The sequence below is a fragment of the Nomascus leucogenys genome, chromosome 14, assembly GCF_006542625.1.
Source record: "Nomascus leucogenys isolate Asia chromosome 14, Asia_NLE_v1, whole genome shotgun sequence".
NCBI classification, from domain to species: domain Eukaryota; kingdom Metazoa; phylum Chordata; class Mammalia; order Primates; family Hylobatidae; genus Nomascus; species Nomascus leucogenys.
In genome coordinates this window covers 25,459,588-25,481,028 of record NC_044394.1, presented here as the reverse complement: position 1 = coordinate 25,481,028, position 21,441 = coordinate 25,459,588, and the positions used below count along the sequence as shown (strand labels likewise).

Genomic DNA, 21,441 nt, shown 5'->3' with positions numbered 1-21,441 from the left:
TGTGTGTTAGTGTTAGCAGAGTACACAAGCACTTTAGCAAGCACTTATTCAACTGCCCCATTTAGGACTTGCCTAACATTCTCTAATAAAGTTAAACATAGTCCAGGATTAAATTGTGTGTTTTCTGAATTTTCCAGAGGTGACATACTGCTTCTGGTATCAAATTTGATTAAACCTGATAACTTTAATGCCATTTGGTTCTGTTGGGGAGGAAAAATTTACTGGTTTACTCTAGAGAATAGATTTTTTTTCCATTGACTAAGGGACAGAACATTTATCAAAATTATCTTGGTGATTTGAAAGGGAGAAATATACTTCTTTTTCCTTGCCAGAAGCAGGTCCAGGGCATTATTAGGTTGTGGTAACAATTGAATAATCAAGCAATACTGACTTATTTGAGATTCAGCCTTTAAGCCCCTGCTGTGTGGTTAGTTCTGTCCAATCTGCTGGCATGCTGGAACAGGGATCCTGCAGAGGCTTAGGAAGGAAAAACCCTTTAACAAGTCTCAGATACTAAAGACATTTGATTTAATTTCATGTGTTACACATGGTTACCTGGTTTCCCTTGGCAACCTCCGGTTCCACCCTACTTTATAATTAGAGGATGGCAGGATACATTGCAGACTTGATGACATCACCTGGAAGTGACTTGTAGAGAACAGAGTTTGCTTCAAAAGAAGAGACACAAAGGTCACTAAGAAAAGACAGAAGAGTCTGAGGTCCCTTAAAGAAGAGACAGATAGTTCTCTAGAGCTCAGATTTCATTGAAGAGGGAGGTTTCAGAACTAGCTATAGCAAAGCAGTTTGGAAATATGACGGAATGAGATCAAGTCCTGTAAATCTTTTAAGGTATAAATCTGAATTTTATTATTTGTAAAGTACAGATAAGGTTTCAGTTCAACAACAGTATTAATTACCATTTATTTTTATAATTTTGAGACAGAGTCTTGCTGTTGCCCAGGCTGGAGTGCAGTGGCGCGATCTCGGCTCACTGCAGGCTCTGCCCCCTGGGTTGCATGCCATTCTCCTGCCTCAGCCTCCCGAGTAGCTGGGACTACAGGTGCCCGCCATCTCGCCCGGCTAATTTTTTGTATTTTTAGTAGAGACAGGGTTTCACTGTGTTAGCCAGGATGGTCTCGATCTCCTGACCTCGTGATCCACCTGCCTCGGCCTCCCAAAGTGCTGGGATTACAGGCGTGAGCCACCGCGCCCGGCCTTTAATTACCATTTATTCAGTATTTGCCAGGAATATGACTTGGGTCTTTACAAACACATTAAATCCTCACAATATTCCTGCAAGGGAAGTATTAATATTTTTGTATATATAAGGACATGTGTTTATTGATCTCTTAAAGAAGGAGGCTGGGCCAGGAAGGTGGCTCATGCCTGTCATCCCAGCACTTTGAGAGGCCAAGGTAGATGGATCACTTAAGGTCAGGAGTTTGAGACCAGCCTGGCCAACATGGTGAAACCCTGTCTCTACTAAAAATATAAAAATTAGCTGGATGTGGTGGCGGGTGCCTGTACTCCCAGGTACTCAGGAGGCTGAGGCAGGAAAATCATTTGAAACAGGGAGGAGGAGGGTGCAGTGAGCCGAGATCGTGCCACAGGAGTCCAGCCTGGGCAACAGAGTAAGACTCTGTCTTAAAAAAAAAAAAAAGAAAAAAGAAAAAGAAAAAGAATGAGGCTGAAGGAAGGGCGGGACAAAATTAACTACAAGGTTTCCGTTTTAGGAGACCATTATTCTTTTTTTTTTTTTTGAATGCTCCCTAAGTCCCATAGGTCTCAATTGTCTATTACAAAACAGTTTAATAACAATGCCTATAAATGATTACCTTTAGCCATCCAGAAAAGTTTAAATTACAATTATCTTAGTAATTCTCTCATTTTACACATTAGAAAATTGAATCCCAGAAATTAAGTAAAACCTAAAGTTAGGTTTTCTGATTCATAGTAATTTGTGTGTTATAATACTATGATACTGTCTGGGTGCAGTGGCTCATGCCTGTAATCCCAGCACTTTGGGAGGCCAAGGCGGGCGGATCACGAGGTCAAGATACTGAGACCATCCTGGCCAACATGGTGAAACCCTGTCTCTACTAAAAATACAAAAAAAAAAAAATTAGCTGGGCATGGTGGCGTGCACCTGTAGTCCCAGCTACTCGGGAGGCTGAGGCAGGAGGATTGCTTGAACCCAGGAGGTGGAGGTTGCAGTGAGCCGAGATCACGCCACAGCACTCCAGCCTGGGCGACAGAGTGAGACTCCGTCTCAAAAACAAACAAACAAACAAAAAACAAAACAAAAACCGTGATACTATGCCCATACATTTTGAAATAAGGTTCGAATAAATGAAAGGAAAAAAGGAAGGGGTCTTGTAATACTACTACTATAAATGGTATTAGGTTGAGCTAGCAGAGTAAACTAACAAATCAGAAGGTACTGGTGAGACATTCAGGCACTGGTGTTACGGGATCCTAGGAGTATTGCTTTGCCAGCTGGAAACCTCTGTGGACAGTGGCGTCTTTGCCCGAGTTTTTCTCTGGCCCACTAGGCTCATTCTGTCCACTCCGCCTGGCAGGCTATGCCTGGGTCCGATGCCTGCCAAGGGCAAGCCAGGCATGGAGCAGCGATAGGTGTGTGAGTGAGCATGGGGTCCAGCCATCGCACACAGCAGGCACGCTGGCTGCAGTGGGGCAGGCAGCTCCACGTGCAGGCATGGCTCCCTGTGAAGCTGAGGCTGGACCAGACATACCATAAACAGCTTCCACAGCTGACCCCGGGGAATATGGTGGCACCTGGAAATTTGGAGACGCTAGAAACCACAGAGCCCTAAAGAGGGTGTCACAGCCCTGGCTCAGGGAGCTCCTAGGTCTGGGTTCCCGGCCACAGCTCTTCTCTTCCTCTCTCTTCTCTCCTTCTTGTTCCCCGTGGTGAGCAAGGGGCATGTTTCAGCCCTGTTTGTTTTACAGCTCTTTTAGCCCCACCATTTGTCAGGTCCCGAGTTCTTGTCTTGCGTCCGGGAAGAATGAAGTATGCAAACAAGTAGAGGATGAGCAAGATGAAGAGGAGCTTTATGGGCGTGGTGGCACGCGCCTGTAGTCCCAGCTACTCTAGAGGCTGAGGCAGGAGAAACACTTGAACTCGGGAGGCGGAGGTTGCACTGAGCTGATATCGCACCACTGCACTCCAGCCTGGTGACAGAGCGAGACTCCATCTCCAAAAAAAAAGGAGCTTTATCAAGTGGTAGAACAGTTCAGAGAAGACCCACGGTGGGTAGGGTAGCTCCTCTGCATAGCCAGGGTGTCCTGATAAGTGTTCAGCTCTCAGCAGAGAGTAGCTCTTCTCTGCAGGCAGGTCGTCCTGTCATTTCTTCAGCTCTCAGCAGAGAGGGTAGCTCTTCTCTGCAGGCAGGTCGTCTGTCATTTCTTCAGCTCTGAGCAGAGAGGAAAGCTCCTCTCTGCAGGTGGGTCGTCCTGTCATTTCTTCAGCTTTCAGCAGAGACCCTGCTGTGGGTAGCTCCTCTCTGCTGCTGGTTGTCCCCTCATCTCTTTGGGTCTGGCTGAGTCCAGGGCTTTACATGGGCCTCAGAGGGGAGGAAGCGTGTGCCAATTGGTCCATGGGCAGCCATGGGTAGGCCTGGAAAAAGGACCACAAGTTCCTACTTCTGTCCCGGGGACTGGCAGCCCAGCCCCCAGGCTTCAGGCCCTCCCCGGCTTGAAGGTGGGGCTTCACTGTGGACCTGCCGCTTTCTGCCCAGGAACCTGTCTGCCTCCTGCTGCTGTTCATGGCACCCTGGCTGTTCTTGCCAAGGGGTGCCTGCAGGCCAGCACCAAACTGCCCTCAGCCCCTCCTTGGCCTCCCTCTCGTGCTTGTTGGTGCCCAAAGTCCACAGGGGGCTGAGGCAGCATGGGGCTGGCGTGTCAGCACTGCCCTGAGTGTGCACACACCTGGCTGGGCTGCGACAGTGCCCAGGCTCGGCTCCAACCTTGCTCCGAGATTGGTGCAGGCACTGGGAGCAGGGAGAGGTCAGGCAGCGGGAGCAGACACCTCCAAGCCTGTGGGGGCAACGGGGGGCCTTCCCGGGTCCCTGAAAGTGCAGAGATGCCTAGGTCCGCAGCCGCAAGTTGGGTGGGACTCCAGGGACTGCCTGCCTCTTTGCGTTTTCCCCACAGCAGAGGCCGCCCCAGCCAACCCCGTGCAAATTAACCCGATGCTGTCAGGGCTGGACCCACGAGTCCTGGCTGCGCCTTTGGCCGGGTGCTCGTGGGTTCCTGAGATGGTGACAGGGAGCCAGGTTGAGGCCAGAACGGAGTCTTTGGGCCTGAGAACAGGCCCTGGCCGGCCATGCGAGAGCAGAGGTGGCACAGTTGGCTGCCTCGGGGATGTGGAGCACAGGGGTCCCACCGCCGCCACTGCTGCTCCCACAACTCCTCCTACCGCCACCGCCCACACCTCCCCGCTGCAGCAGGCATGATGGCAGCGGCCACTCCGGACGGTCCACACTGCCATCACTGGGAATAGGTAGTGCCCAGTTAGCGATTAATTTATTCTACTTGGCTCACGTCTGAAAGAATTAATGCAGCTAATCTTTCCAAGTGAACATCAGTCCTTAGGAGTCTATAGAGTACCCTACTGGTCATTTGAAGGAAGTCCTGTTAGTTTAGAAGGACAGGTCGACAAATGAACCACAGCATATCCATAAATTAAGCCGTGTCTTGAAGTGGATGTGAATGATAATCGTTGGCCTTTTTTTGTGACACGTAGAAGCAGACTACATATGGCATTTTATTGACTTATACAATGTTTCCGTCATGTTTACAAAATGCTGTGTGCTGTGGGGGACATATCGTTATCTTTCTTTAAGGTGAAAGCTGTGGGAGTCTAACAGGAAACAGAAATCTCAGTGTCAGTCACTTACTATGCAAAGCATTTGGCATAAATTTCTTTTCTTTTTTTTCCTTGAAACAGAGTCTCGCTCTGTCTCCCAGGCTGGAGTGCAGTGGCGCGATCTCGGCTCACTGCAAGCTCCGCCTCCCAGGTTCACGCCATTATCCTGCCTCAGCCTCTCAACTAGCTGGGACTACAGGCGCCCGCCACCACGCCAGGCCAATTTTTTTGTATTTTTTTTTTTTTTTAGTAGAGATGGGGTTTCACCGTGTTAGCCAGGATGGTCTCGATTTCCTGACGTCATGATCCGCCCACCTCGGCCTCCCAAAGTGCTGGGATTACAGGCGTGAGCCAGCGCGCCCGGCCGAGATTAAATGCGGGTTGGGCGCGATGGCTCACGCCTGTAATCCCAGAACTTTGGGAGGCCGAAGCGGGTGGATCACTTGAGGTCAGGAGTTCGAGACCAGCCTGGCCAACACGGCGAAAACCTGTCTCTACTAAAAATACAAGTTAGCCGAGTGTGGTGGCAGGCACTTGTAATCCCAGCTGCTCAGAAGACTGAGGCAGAAGAATATCTTGAACCTGGGAAGCAGAGGTTGCAGTGAGCTGAGATCCTGCCACTACACTCCAGCTTGGGTGACAGTGAGACCCGTCTCAAAAAAAAAAAAAAAAAAAAGAAAGAAAGAAAGAAAAAGAAACACTCATACCTCATTAATGAGAAATAGAAATCTGTAAGGAGGAGGGGGATATCCCGGCTGAATTCCTAGGCCACAGTAAACCAGCACTGCAAAATAAAATCTTACCTCATTTCTGATTTTAAATGAGACTGAGGTCACTGGTAAATTTTTGAATACTAACTCGTCACCTAAAAAGGGGAGTTTGATTAAATAGTTAAGCACTTCAGTAATGATATTGAGACTTAATTTCACTGAACACGTTTCCCCCTTTTCTCTTTCTGGGTGTGACTAAATTGCCTACAGCATGCTGCATGGTTGCTGGTAAAACAGGAAATGGGGTAAGTAATTTAGGTAGGGAATTTTTACTACCATTCAAATACAAGCTACCTGGTTCTTAAAGCACTTTTACTACTACAATCTCTATTTTTATAGTGCATTCACTAGCTACTAGAGAAATTAGCACAAAGAACCAATTTTTATTGTATACATTTAGGGTATCAATCTTGTTTCATTAGTTTATTTGCATAGCATATTAGTAGTTTATTAAAGCAGATTCATTTTTGGTATGTTTTAATATGAATGTAAATACATGTTTTATATGCATTAGGCACTTATGTAATGTAGTTTGGGCAGTTATTTTTTAAAAATAAATTTTATTTATTATTATTATTTTTTTTTTTTTTGAGATGGAGTCTTGCTCTGTCACCCAGGCTGGAGTGCAGTGGTGTGATCTCAGCTCACTGCAACCTCCACCTCGCTGGTTCAAGCGATTCTCCTGCCTCAGCCTCCCTAGTAACTGGGATTAGAGGAGCCTGCCACCATGCCTGACTAATTTTTGTATTTTTAGTAGAGATGGGGTTTCACCATGTTGTCCAGGCTGGTCTCGAACTCCTGACCTCAGGTGATTTACCCGCCTCGGCCTCCCAAAGTGCTGGGATTACAGGCATGAGCCATGGCGTGCAGCCTAAAAATAAATTTTATATTGGTCTTAGAAACTAAACTATAAAACTATGTCATAAAAGATAAAAAGCAAATAACTGGTGGAACAACAGTGAGTTTACACATAGGTAAGACATAGAAAACATAGATTCACAATCCTTTATCTGAAACCCTTGGAGGCCAAAAATGTTTTGAAATATAAAATTTTTGGATTTTTAAAATGTGATATGATGTTAGAGATCATGTATATAATTTCCTTACCCCCCAGGGTCTGGGGTGGTACTACATAATCAAACATACTAATATTTCTGCAACAAAACATATGAATATTCATAGTAAGTTTGATAGAGTCTCTAAATCACCTGCTTCAAATCAGGATTTGATTCCCAACTGAGTTTAAAAATTGTTTTTAATTCTCCAGAATATTTTGGCATTTGAAACTAAAACATACCAGTATAAAAAAGGGCCATGTGACTGTTGGCAGTACCTATGTACTCTGGAGAGAAAAATCCAGGAAGAAGCATAAATTTCTATTTTAGAATCTCATACTTGGTAAAGTGACTTATAGAAAAATAATTAATTCGGCTTTTTTGTTTGTTTTGTGTTATATATCTGCATTTTCAAAAGGGTAATAACTACATAAGGTTTGGAGGTTTCGTTAGATTTTATTAAATTAGTCTCAAATGGTTTAGATTCTGGTGTAATAAAACTTGATCCTATGTTTTTAGAAATTTGCTAGCATAGTCAGAAAGCATGCTTTTTTCTAAATGTTTTCAATTTATATCCATGTTGCTAATGAGTTACTGTTTTTTTTCTTTCTTTTTTTTTTTTTTAGATGTAGTTTCGCCCCTGTTGCCCAGGCTGGAGTGCAGTGGTGCAATCTCAGCTAATTGCAACCTCTGCCTCCCGGGTTCAAGCGATTCTCCTGCCTCAGCCTCCCAACTAGCTTGGGATTACAGGCGTGCACCACCATGCCTAGTTAATTTTTTTTGTATTTTTAGTAGACACAGGGTTTCACCATGTTGGCCAGGCTGGTCTTTTAACTCCTGACCTCAGGTGATCCACATGCCTCGGCCTCCCAAAGTGCTGGGAGTACAGGCGTGAGCCACCGCTCCCGGCTTTTTATTTCTTATCAAAGGATTTTAAACTAAGTGTAGTTCTTCCAAAAGATTCTGATTGATATAGGGATAATGGAACAGAAAAAAACACAGGTCATTGGTTTTTTTCCCTCAGTGTCCCTAGTTCATTCTGGGTTGAAAAGATTGTGGAGGAATTGCTGTTAAAGAATTGATTTAGGGAATTTACAAAAAAAAATTAATTGCCTTGCCTATTCTGGTTCATCTTTTCTTTAGAATGGTTGTTGTGTTGTATCTACAGCAAAAGTGATTGCAACTGACACCCTCATAAGCACTTATTTGACAGAGAAGAGAAAGAGAAGTGTAGTTACTAAGTATGAAATTGGGACTGAATTTACTTTAATGAGTACTAGTCCCTCTAAAGGACAATCAGATATATGCTAGGGACCTCTGTGAAGATATTTAGCCCAAATTGTTTTAGGAAAGTTATTAGCTGCATTTAACTTTCAGGATCGGAAATCTGGCATTTTGAGTATTATATTTGCTTTATATATAAGGATGAGGTTTCCAAGCTGTCTGTTAACCTTTTCCTCTGGCTCTATAATCTGGAGGGAAAAAATACCTGTAGTTGAAGTTTTTAAACTGGACTCAGGTGCACTAAATATATGTCAAAGACTGTAAAGGATTTAAAACACTGGTTTTCTTAAATAATGTTTTAACTCATTTTTGGGATTCGCTTTTGTAACAACACTTTGGACTTTCCAGAATCTAAACAATTTTAAAAATTGTTTCAATTCTTGTGTTTTCTGTTTCAACATTTATTCTTTAAAATGTATTTTCATATATTATTTACTTTCAACTGTGATGCTATTTTGTGCAATATTAAATAGTTGAACTGTTGACACAATATCAGGATAGTCTTTTAAAATACCTAAAATCTTTCTGATATTCAGAGAATTAGGAACAGTTTATGAAGCTCACACAGTTAGTATTTGAATAAGTTCCTGAATGTAGAGAAATAATTTGATTATTTGTCAGATGTAGAGTTTATCTGGGTATTTCATTGTTAAATCACAATCCCAAAGCATATGAAAGCTCTCTCTGTAACAAGTTATATTCTCAGCTGGATAGAGAATGGGTAGATCAACTACTTCTTTTTTTTTTTTTTTTGGATAAACTATTTCTTATTTTGCATTTTTAGAGGAATAGTGATCTGCATACTCTTTTTTTTTTTTTTTGATCAACTAAGCCATTAGCTTAATTACTTTTTGTTTTTAACCTGTGGTTAGTAGTGTCTTTTGGTCTTAAATTACAATGGATGTTGCCTATAAGGAGTAGTTTCTATCAGTGAAAATTGGGCATTAAAAGGGATGATGCATAAGTTGGCCCTTACATCTCTTTCATTAAAAGCAGCCCTATAAATAGCCATAAGGCTGGTTTGAAGTTTTAATTATTTGAATGACGTGGGCTTGTTAGTTTGTTAGTAATATCCCAGTGTTCTCAGCAGAGTAGAGGAGTTTTAATAATACCACACCATGTTTTTCATCCCTTTTATCTCAAGTTCTTTTCTATCACAATTTTAGATTACAAACTAAAGCTATAATTTATAAAAGGGACTTCCCAAAACCTATTTATTGTCTCATGAGTATATTTTGGGGGAATGTCAAATTTTTATTCAGCTATTTATCTGATAATACACTGATGAACATTTCAGAACATTGATACTTTAGGATTTAATATTTCTTCTTCAGCAGTAAAGTTTTTAAAAAAGTACAACTTTTACGTTGATTTCCCAAAAGTAAGCCCCATTTTCAACAAGAGGGGAAAAGCAAGCATTAAAATGTGGATGTGATTATTGTAATACACAGTTTTATAGTTTGTGAGCAGTAAACAATCATCTCTATCCCATCTTTCTGTCTTCTGATGTATAAATCCTGGAATCTGGCAACTCTAGCTCAGAAAAACCCATTAGTGTGCTTTTGACTTTGAAGCTTTAAAAATTGTGTTATATGCCATTAAAAAAAGTAATTCCATGATTCTACTAGAGTATAAGGTCCATGAGTTAAGGAATTTTTGTCTGCTTTGTTCTCTGCTTTCTATTTAATGTGTAGAATATTGCCTGGTACATACTAGGCACTCAATCAATATTTTAAAAATAATTGCATAAATTCTTGCCTTTAATAGAAAAAGTAAAGTTTTTCATGTCAGTGAATTAATTTTTATGTTATTCAGAAAGCAGAGTCTGTCGCTGGGAAGAGATGATATAGTTCAGCTAAAAGAAGCCTACAAATGGATAACTCACCCCCTGTTTTCAGAGGAACTGGGTGTTCCCATTGATGGAAAGGTATCGGGTCAACAGCATTGTTAATTTTATTCTCTGATTTTACTAGTTTTACTTAATTATATGGCAGGATTTTGGTTAGCCAAAAAAACTTCTTTTTAAATAATCCAGTGAAGGATTTTTAAGCTTTTAAAATGTTAAATTCTGATAGTCTTAAATTGAAGTCAAAGCATTTCTTTTTTTTTTTTTCTCTAAGACTTCTTTATGACCGAAGACACTTATGAGGGTACCAGGTGCCCTAACTGACCTTAAAAGGTTAGAAATGAATCTTTGCCTTTAATGTATTTATAGTTCAATTGGAGGAACAGACTTGATGCAAAGCAACATATAAATAACTGCAAGCAAATATAGAGTCAACTCTGGACTATTTAATTTTGGTTTATCTGTGGCTAATCTTGTTTTCAAATGCATGGACAGAAACTATTCAACTACAATGAGTATGGGCTCAATCCTACCTTGTTGGTATCTCAAATCCCCCTGTTTACTTTTAGGCAGTAACTGCCTTTGAAAACAGCACATTTCCCTTTTCCAGAGCAGACCTTACCTCAGTCTCTGAAATGGGTTGACTTTCAGGGAAGACTCAACAGGCTTCCAGGTGTGAAAACAGGAAGGTCATCTTAAATCAGATTTTAATATTATGGCCTCATTGCTTCATCATTTTGCTAGAAGGAAATTCCCTGAATATCAGATATACCCCTATTCAAATAAAATCACAAAACCATCTACTAAAGCTAAACAGTTTTTCAAGACCATTCTGAATTATGCAGTAATATTTCCTTCTGCAAGAATATGCTCTGTTCTGTAAACTGAATATTGAGAGAATAGAGAATAAAACCACTTCACAGATATCATGAAGAGGAAATGAGGTAATGAAAGTATTTTGGAAGTTAGAGAAGTCATTAATGCAAAATATTTTTACCTCAAATTTCAGTTTTGAAGCACAAATAATTTTACATGTCATATCAGTGAGAACAGAAAATAGAAAACAAAAGATGTGGGTTGAGTGAAGTTTCCCTGAATAAAAGGAATGCATTGTTCATTTTAATTATTGTATAGATTAGAATAAGGAGCAAAAAAATAAAAGCTATTCATTATTGTGATTCTAGAGTAGCTAATTGGTTTACTAACTATCCAATGAACTCAGTAAATATAAAGACAAAATTGCAACATAGTATGGCATTTTTAGCTATTCCTCCCCCTAACCCCTCCCCCATATGGAATTTTGTATATTCTCCATGGAGGTAAAAGTATAAAATCATGCTTTTTTGGTGTACAAGGATGTTCATTGTAGCGTTTTTTTTTGTTACAGAAAAATTTTCTACAGCTTAAATGTCTGACAGTCCCTAGAGTTGAAAAGATTTCCATGATATAATATTAAAGCAATTTTCCAAAAGCATGTCTTAAAAAATAATACATATACATTTATATTCACAAAAATGCCTAGAAAGAAACATCAAATTGTTAATGGTTCTGCTTCAGTGGCATGGGATTGAAAAACTATCTCGTATTTGATCATTTTATAATTTATGTGTATAATTTTTGTAATAAAACAAAAAAAATTAAGATCTGCTTTTAAAACTCAAGTCCATTAAGACATTTGAGCACGTTAAAAAGAAGCTTCATATGGTTTTTAGGGATCTGAATAGTATGTTTTTTGCCTTGCTAATAATTCAAATCATAGTATTGGCAGAATAATTCTTCATTTCTCTCTGTTATTATTTATTTTCAATTCTGTAAATTCTCATTCATCTTTACACCTAATTTACACATTTGTCCAAAAAGTATACACATTTATTTTAAAACTTTTTTGGTAGGATCACTAATGACTGAGTTTTAGAAGTTAAAAAACAAAAAACAACAACAAAAAAAACTATTTCCTTTACAGCTGCCCTGATAACAAGTTGATTTGAGAGCAGTAGTATTTCCAGTTTTTCTGGTCATTCTTTTCTGAGCCAATCTCTGAGAATTAATTTCTATTTCCATTCATAAGTTGTTAGATGTTAGTTTCCTTTTGCTCATTTTTAAACTGTCTTTATAATTTTTAGAGCTTGTTTGAAGTGAGTGTGGTCTTTGCTCACCCAGAAACAGTTGAGGATTGCCACTTCCTGTAAGTTGCCATATAAACAACGTCAATGGTGTAAAATTGTTAATGCTGTTTGGTTTTCATGAAAATAGTATTGCTTCTCTTCCTAATAAGGAAGAGGAGAACTTGTTATGTCTTAGTAGGTTTAAAATGTGCCCTCAAAAAAATAAAATAAAATGTGTCCTTGAACATAGTTCCTGGGCAAACCGATATAGCTCATACAGGGACTCATTTTGTCTGCTCCTGATGTCCTGAGTTTAGCAGCCATTTTGTATGAAATATATTTGAATTATATCTACCCCAAAATAAACTCATTAACCTTCTATATTTACTTGAATTTTATTTTAGAGCTGCGATATGCCCAGATTGTTTTAAGCCAGCCAAAAACAAACAGGTAAGGAAAGGTTCCCGCTTCTTACTCTTGAGTGAGTTTTGTCTGAGCTGAATATTCAAATTTCCAACAAAAAGGATATGCATCAGAAACATGGCAACTCTATTATACTGAGAATCAGTCTTTAAATGTTTCCATTTGCTACATTAATTTTTTTTTTCAACTTTTTCAACCTTCACCTCTGGCTAGGAAGTTGTAGCACACAAACATCCTCATGTTTGTGTAGTGTCTAGATTGTTCCCCTGACGATGTTAAATTTAGAATCAGTGTTTCAGTGATGTTACTATTACTCATTAAATTCGTTTAGATTTTAATCCCCCAAATTACATCATCTGGGAAAATCAATGGTAAGTATCAGTAGCATTCCAAACTTTCAGCTAATATCCATTTTCCAGAAATTGATGTTTAGAATATATAATTCAAAGTAAGTTGTTTTATTTAGGACAGTCCTGAATTAACATGGCCTCTTTCTGGCTACATTTGCAAAAAGGGCATTTTTATTCAAACTCTTCTTTATCGTCTTAATGTTAGCTAATCTTCATGTTAACGAACAGGTTAGTTAACATACACTCTTAGCTCGTATCATGTCAGGATAGAATTATGTGGTGTGATATTGGTCATCTTTCACGCATCAGTTTCGTAGGTACATAGACTTAGGCATTCCTACAGTTTTACTGACATTCATTTTGTTGTTGTGATTGTTAAAAAAAACATAAGCTCATTGTCAAATGTACATGTGTTGGTTTTGCCTCTTGCTTTGACTAATTGCTGGGCCTTTTAGAGCTGGGGGAAAGAAGTTTGTAACATTTGCCTAATGCCCTGTGCAGAAATAATTAGAAATGCAGACCAAGCCGAAAGCAGCACCTCCCTACTTTTCTCATATCATGGCACATCTAAAACATTCCATGTTTGTTCAGCACCCTGAGCTTAACAGGATGCAGTTGCTTCAGATTGGCAGCAACAGGCCTGGGGTTTCCACTGTCTGAGGCCCTGCCCAGCAGCCCTTCTGAACTAAAGAGATCAACATCTTGGCACAACCATAGTCCACTGCTTTGCCACGCCAGTTGGGAAGCTCTGCCCAAATAACCTGTAAGATGTATCTATACTGAAGACCTGGTTTTATTTTATTTACCCTTAAGGAAATACAATAATAGGCATCAAGTAATAGGATAAGGAGATTTTTGTTAAAGCATCATAGACACTACACCATTTGGCCAGTGGGAGTTGTAGAGTCTCAAGTATAGTTTTCTTGCCTCATGGCTGGGAGCAAATTGAATGACCTTTTGAGATTTTTTTCAAGCCTAAGATTTCATATCTTATCAAACAGGCACTTAATTTTCAGTTGTAACCCTATTGTATCTTATAGAATGCCATAGTGTTCCCTAGAATATGGTTTTGAAAAAATTATTCCTTTGGTGATAAACTGTTGAACTGCCTACACTGTAATACTTTTCAGTCAAATGTGATTTCTCCTAACAGAAGAACTAATTGTGATTTATCGTGGTAAGCCATGTATATATGCACTAATTAGTTCTAGTATGTCTACCGTGCAGTTTGGCTTTTCTTATCTTAAAAAATCCAAGTGGAACATTTGTTGTAGATGCCCTTCTGTTCAGTACAGTGGATTTACTTACTCTGTGGCTAGCGAGTGAGACTGAGTTGCTAGATGCCAGGGCAGGCAGGCTGGCTCTGCTTTACCCCTTACCCCGGCAGCCAACTCCTAAATTACATACTGTGGCCTCTGAAGGGATATAGGAAAGAAAAGGTAGCTGAATCAATCTAAATTCCTGTTGAAGTCAAGGGAAAAAAAATTAAATCACACTTCCTACAGTGTCATCATGTTTTGTATTTGAATTATACCATAATTTGAGAGAAGTGGGACAGTGTGGTGAAGAAGACCTGTTCTGCTAGATCTGCCTGTTATTATAGACAAAGACCAGATTGAAGAGAAGGGTTACAGAGGTGTGCCAGTTGCAGAACTGACATGAATGCTTCAGTTTTATTTATTTTCTTGAAATGCTTAAGTATTTCTCCATGTTAAGTATATGAAATGATATAATGAAATGATACAATTTCTCCAGCCATGTTCTGTGTTTCACGTCTGACGTTTTCTTGTCTGGATAATAAAATGTCTTTTCTTCTCATTTTACCCTATATAGTCTGTATTCACTAGAATGGCAGTTATGAAAGCCTTGAATAAGATAAAAGAAGAGGATTTCCTTAAGTAAGTAGAAGTTTAGAAACAAAGAAGCATCGTGAAATTTTAGAATAAAGGCAATGTTAGAGATAAGCTGGATTATCTCTGAAACAAGATGATGTATTTCAGGGGCCAGGATTGTGTCTTAGTCATTGTTATCTCTCCAACCCCTGGTGCAGTACCTGGCATATGGGGTGTTCAGTAAATGTTTGTCAAATTAGTATCAAGTCTAACGTCTTTTTTAAAAAAATACTTATTTATTTATTTTTTTGAGATGGAGTTTCACTTTTGTTGCCCAGGCTGGAGTTCAGTGGAGCAGTCTCGGCTCACTGCAACCTCTGCCTCTCAGGTTCTAGTGATTCTCCTGCCTCAGCCTCCCAAGTAGCTGGGATTATAGGCATGCACCACCACTGCCCGGCTAATTTTTTGTATTTTTAGTAGAGACAGGGTTTCGCCATGTTGGCCAGGCTGGTCTTGAACTCCTGACCTCAGGTGATCTACTCGCCTCGGCCTCCCAAAGTGCTGGGATTACAGGCGTGAGCCACCGTGCCCGGCCCAATCAAGTCTAACTTCTTGATCTTTTAGAAGAGGGTAGTGTGTCCAAAGAGGGAGTTGACTTGCCTAAGCTAGTAATAGAGTAGACCTGGAGCCAGATGTCCTGACATTCTAGCCCAGTGCTACGCCCATTACATCCTTAGTCCTGTATTTCCTAGTATCGTTCATCTCCAGAAAAGGGAGAGGAAGGCTGATGAGTTTCCTCACTTGTTAAAATATGCTAAAATAAAATAAATGCAATAAACCTTACATTTTAATTCTTGGTACATTCATTTTATTAAATAAAATATTACTGTAAGTTTTCTTTCCAGAAGATCCTTCAATACATTTCAAACGATGATGTGATAAGGGGGGTAGAGTCAGCAGTAAACTGCACGTGACCATGGACAGCAAAATGGTTAAAAAGCCTGAAGGGGCTTCCACTTCCTATGTATGGAATTTTCCCTCAAATCTTGAGGCTATTGGAAAGTATTAGGTTGGTGCAAAAGTAATTGCAAGTTTTTGCCTAGGAAGATAAGTCCTCCCGAAGGTGAAAGGTAGCAGCAGAGCCCTTATTTACTTACTGCCACTCTCGTATGTTAAAATTGTTACTACACAGGCCTGCAAGACCTGTATTGTTCTGAAACTAAAAGTTAGTGAGAGACTCAGGCTCTGTGTATGTCTCAGACGATGCTGATTCATCTAAGTTTTGTGATTCAATATTATGTCTGGAAAATAGCTATAAAATTTATTTTGTTTTGCAGGCAGTTTCCTTGTCCTCCAAACTCACCAAAGGCTGTATGCGCTGTTCTTGAAATTGAATGTGCTCATGGTGCTGTTTTTGTGGCTGGTAAAATATTTGGTCTAGAATATACATACACTGTGAACGTACTCTCCTTTCTAAAAACTCAGCTGACTCCTGTTCTATTTTATTCTTATTGCTGTTATTAGATTCTAATAAGTTTACTCTCTTGAGAAGTAGAATCAATAGCCAAACTTATTTTAGGTTTTGTGGGCATTCTAAAGGATCACTTAGGAGATCAGTTATTTTAAATGCCATGCCAAAGGGAAATGACACTTCCTAGGTTTTAATAGTTTTCATCGGAGATGGCCAAGTAGAAATATGGGTAGATGCAGAGACCCAAAACTGGTTTGGAGAAAAACAGCAGGACAGAGGCTATTTTATAACATAAAAACAAACTTGAAAAAATAATTTATTATCTCCAAAATGACTAAACACTTGGCTTCCACTGAAAAGAAATTGTTCATCGACTTTCCCAAAAGGTAATCTGGCAGACAAATTTTTGTTTGAAAGTTATAACTGTTTTATAGTAATAGCTGAAGTGAAATTGCTCTTCAGCCTTGACTATAATATCCTATCCTAGGGCAATGAAAGCTACCTGCCTTACTGTAGCTTTACTCATCAGGTGTAAAAGCAAGTTTGGTTGTGTGTTTTTTTTTTTTATCCTTGGTACATTCATAATATTATATAACTTGTTTAGTCAGCCAATCAAATTAAATATATTGAGCATTCCTTTCAAACTCATTTGATGTACCATTCATATCATATATTTACCCATCTATTTTATTGTTACTTTAAACCTTTTTATTTAATTATCTACATGTCTATGTCCCAGGTCTCCAAATTGGATTGTTAGTTAGGTAAAGGATAGGCCTTGTTTTATATCGTAGCACTTAGGATATTGGCCCTTATAGTTGTTGCTTCTTTTTTTATCCTATTATGTTAATTACTCCATTCCATCCAGGCTATCTGATTATTTCTTTCTCAGGGAGATATAATAAATACTCCAGGAATCTACCACAAACTCCTTGGATAATTGATGGAGAAAGGAAGCTGGAATCTTCAGTGGAAGAATTAATTTCAGATCACCTGTTGGCAGTATTCAAAGCAGAGAGTAAGTGTTACAATCTTCATACTTTATTTATTTATTTTGAGATAGGGGCTTGCTTTGTCAACTAGGCTAGATTGCAGTAGCACGATCACAGCTCACGGCAGCTTTGACCTCCTGGGCTCAAACGATCTGCCCACCTTGGCCTCCCAAAGTCCTGGGATTATAGGCATGAGCCACCCCACCTGACCTAATCTTCATATTTTATTCTTTTTTTTTTTTTTTTTTTTTTTTTTAGAGAGAGGGTCTCACCCTGTCACCCAGGCTGGAGTGCAGCCTCAACCTCCCAGGCTCAAGCAACCCTCCCATTTCAGTCTCCTGAGTAGCTGGGACCACAGGTATACACCACCATGGTCGGTTATTTTTTAACATATTTTTAGAGATTGGGGGTCTCACTATGTTGCCCAGGCTGGTCTCGAACTCCTGGGCTCAAGTGATCCTCTTGCCTGGGCTTCCCAAAGTGCTGGGATTACAGGCATGAGCCACTGCACTTGGCCATATATTTAATACACTGACATTCATGAATAGATTTCTTGGGGGTGGCAGGAAAGATTTCTATATTTTATTAATCACTACCAAGTCTGGGCCTCTTGGCCATAGGCTTCCTGTGAACAGGGATCATCGTGTTTTGGGTGCCACTGGCCTGGGCTGGATTTCAGCCAAGGCACTCGAGAATATCTGCCTGTCCTCTCTCAAGATGACTGCTCTGCCGGGTGCAGTGGTGTGTACCTGCAATCCCAGCACTCTGGGAGGCTGAGGCGGGCGAATCACTTGCAGCCAGGAATTCAAGACCAGCCTGGGCAACATGGTGAGACCCTGTATCTACTAAAAATACAAAAATTAGCTGGGCATGGTGGTGCACACCTATAGTCCCAGCTACTTGGAAGGCTGAGGCATGAATTGCTTGAACCCAGAAGGCGGAGGTTGCAGTGAGCTGAGATCACACTACTGCACTCCAGCCTGGGCAAAAGAGTGAGACTCTGCCTAAAAAAATAAAAAATAAATTTAAAAAATGACTGTTCTCTCCTGGGGAAATTCAAAACAACTGATGACTACTTTAAATGAATGCACCTAAGCCCTGACCTTGGTACACTTCAGCCTTGGCCTCTTTGGGGGAATATGAGGAAATTAAAACACATCTTCCACATCCAGTGCTTCTTCGAGAGTAATCACTGACAAGTGTTTGGCTTCTCTCTTAACCTATAAAGTGTCCTGGAATAAAGTTCAGGCCTAGAGAAAGTAAATCAACAGCAGCCATTTTACAAAGACTGAATGGCAGCTGTAATGTTTTTGAATTTAGGTATTAACGAGCCCAGTTTCGTGGGATGAGTCAGGTTCCATCAGGTTTATGTTTTCCTTGTCTCAACAGGCCTGTCAGGTCAAAGGCAGCATAAAGTCTTGTGATTTCAATTGCAGGAAATTGTGTTATACGTCAGGAAAAACTGCAGGGCATGAATGATATTACTCTTTGGAATGAGGCTCCTAGCATAATTAGAAAACCTTTCTTTTTTTGAGACAGAGTCTTACTTTGTCGCCCAGGCTCTAGTGTAGTAGTGTGATCATGGCTCACTGCAGCCTTTAGCTCCTGGGCTTAAGCAATCCTCCTGCCTCAGCCTCCCAAGTAGCTGGGACTACAGGCATGTGCCACCATGCCTGGCTAATTTTTTTGTATTTTTTGTGGAGATGGAGTTTTGCCATGTTGCCAAGGCTAGTCTCAAACTCCCGAGCTCAAGCAATCCATCTGTCTTGGCCTCCCAAAGTGCTGAGATTACAGGCGTGAACCACCACGCTCAGCCAGAAAACCTTTTTTTGACAGACCAGCTAGAAATCGATCCTTCTCTCTGAAAGACCTTAAGATAAGCATGCTTTGATAATGACAAACACATGGCCTAGATGAGACATGGCTGACCCTTCCAGCTCCCTGACTTGCAAGGAGGAAAGAGAAACACTTCAAACCACATCCCTCTTATAATTTGTTGCCTATCACGTAGGTGGCCCTTCTTTAAGGGTCTTTAAGAATTGTTTACTGAACGGAAAAAAGAGTATCCCAGCACCCTAATATTTTCCAAAATCTTAGCAGTAAAGACCCTGGGCTTTGCCATGAGCTTTTGCCTACTTAATTTGGTATTTACAAATGGATTATCACATAAGACTTATGCAAGTTATGAAGGGATGAAAATAAAGCGTTAGCACAAAAAGTTTCATTTGGATTCTTTTTGGGGCTACCTGTCACGCCAAGTGTCAGATTCCAGCCCAAGCTGAAGACCGAGAGGAGTGGGCGGATGAGTGGCGGGCAGCTGAAAGAACACTCAAGGAATCTTAGGGAGTTTTGGACGTGGCTTTATTCTCTCTCTCTGGGCGAAAGCCCAGGCACAAGACATATGTACAGCATCAGCAGGGTAGTTATACTTTTTACAGACAATAGTGGCTCCGAGCCAAGCACAAGTTCATGTGAGTGATCACCTAATGTGCCTCACGTGACGTGGTTACATAATGTGTGGGGTTGTGCACCTGTGCACCAAACCTACTGAGTCATGCTGTGCTGGAAGGCTGCCTCAGTCTACTCCTGACTAAAGCACGGCCATTTCCCTTACACTCCACCCCCTAGGCTGAGGGTGTCCTCTGGGCAGGGACACATGGCCATAGGGCAGAGCCCTGAATCCATAACTCACAACAACAATACAGAGAGCAACAGATCACCACTAGGATCCCAGCTATGCTACTTACGTCTGTTAGGGCCCAGCATAGGCTAGAGCCTAGGGATGCCCACCGTCTCTGCAGGGGGACATCAGTAAAGCCCTTGACTGTCTTAATCTCCCATGAGACCGCTTACAGGGCTGCTTTTATGTTCTGCCGATTATCAGGGATAAAGGTACAGCACTGTGTTATGTTTACACAGGCCGTGACAGGTAGCCATCCCACAGTGGTGTTACCCCAGTGTTGCTCTGTGTGCCACAGTGCCTGGGCTGGGAGTACTACATGTCCCCCCCCTAGCCAGCTCCACCCATCATAAATGCTACAGGTCAGCCAGGGGGCAAGTGTGCCATGGGTCTTGCAGCATCCTTTGTCCAAGGCTTGTGCATTGTGTTCCAGGCATCAGCACACAAGGACCGCTGCAGATTAGCTGAACCCCTTATAGTTCCTGATCATTCTTGCCCTTGATACTGTTTTTTAGGGAGATGAGACAAGGCATAATGTGAGTTTAAAAAACTCAACCAAGTTTTAAGCATGTATTTTCTAATACTTAAGGGAGTGGCTTCTTTACCTTTTTTGTCAGCTGCTATTTATAATTGCACACTAATAAGTTTTCAGGTTTACCCCCCAAGTTTCTCTCACTCTGCAGTCCAAGGATGTTTCCTTAATTTCAGGTTTGAAACATTTTTCTTTTTTTTCTTTCTTTTTTTTTTTTTTTTGAGACGGAGTCTCGCTCTGTCGCCCAGGCTGGAGTGCAATGGTGCGATCTCGGCTCACTGCAAGCTCAGCCTCCCAGGTTCATGCCATTCTCCTGCCTCAGCCTCCCAAGTAGCTGGGACTACAGGCACGCGCCACCACACCCAGCTAATTTTTTTGTATTTTTAGTAGAGACAGGTTTCACCAAGTTAGCCAGGATGGTCTCAATCTCCTGACTTCGTGATCCACCCGCCTCAGCCTCCCAAAGTGCTGGGATTACAGGTGTGAGCCACCGCGCCTAGCCTGGTTTGAAACATTTTTCTAAAAGATCAGTAAATATGCCTTCTCCTTTAGTCTGGATCAAATGCTTTTGTGGCCTTCTCAAGGGCCTAGCTTTCTACACCTCTTTCTTACTGATGGGCTGCAATTTGTGGGAAGTTTTACGGCTGACTTATGAATTTAAGATTTCTGCTCCTTCAGTAACTAGTAGACTTCTTTCTTTGAGGCCTGTTCATTCCCTTCACCCCTGCCAGTCACAGGTTCTTGTTCAGTCACTGTGGACACCCTGTTTTCCTGACAGGGCTGACTGGGAGACAGGGGTGGGCAGGTGTAAGACAAATCCTAGCCCCAAGGAGTCTGCATCTTCAGCTTCCCAGATGCCCTTTTTGAATTCACCATTGAACTATGGCCATCCATCTGTTGTTAGCACTACAGGTTGAGTCTGTTGACTCTGATTAGAAGATACCGATATTGCTGTGGACTTATTAGTAACTTCACACTGGAGTGTAAACACAGAATGTAGAGTTTTTTGGGACTTAGTGGTTCACAGACTCCTACTTCCTGCCTGGCCTAGTTCTATATCTAAAAAAGTTGTTGTGTAAGCCCCTTGCCCTTTTTTTTTTTTAAACCATTTTCTCCTTCCAATATTTGCAGCTTTTAGTCTGTGATGATCAACTTATCGTAGAGCATACACTGGTTTTATCATGGTTCCAGCTTTGGTTTGATGACATATATA

The 21,441-nt window shown here is 40.9% G+C and overlaps 1 protein-coding gene across 1 annotated transcript in view; it reads left to right on the top strand.

Moving 5' to 3' along the window:
* PUS10 (pseudouridine synthase 10) overlaps positions 1-21,441 on the top strand; it is a 67,280-nt gene that overhangs the window by 29,883 nt on the left and 15,956 nt on the right. Inside the window, exons 5-11 of the mRNA XM_012501251.1 lie at positions 5,869-5,903; positions 9,813-9,924; positions 11,967-12,028; positions 12,353-12,398; positions 14,555-14,619; positions 15,891-15,976; positions 16,917-17,042. Coding sequence (XP_012356705.1) covers positions 5,869-5,903; positions 9,813-9,924; positions 11,967-12,028; positions 12,353-12,398; positions 14,555-14,619; positions 15,891-15,976; positions 16,917-17,042 — 532 coding nt within the window. The remainder of the gene's footprint in view (positions 1-5,868; positions 5,904-9,812; positions 9,925-11,966; positions 12,029-12,352; positions 12,399-14,554; positions 14,620-15,890; positions 15,977-16,916; positions 17,043-21,441) is intronic.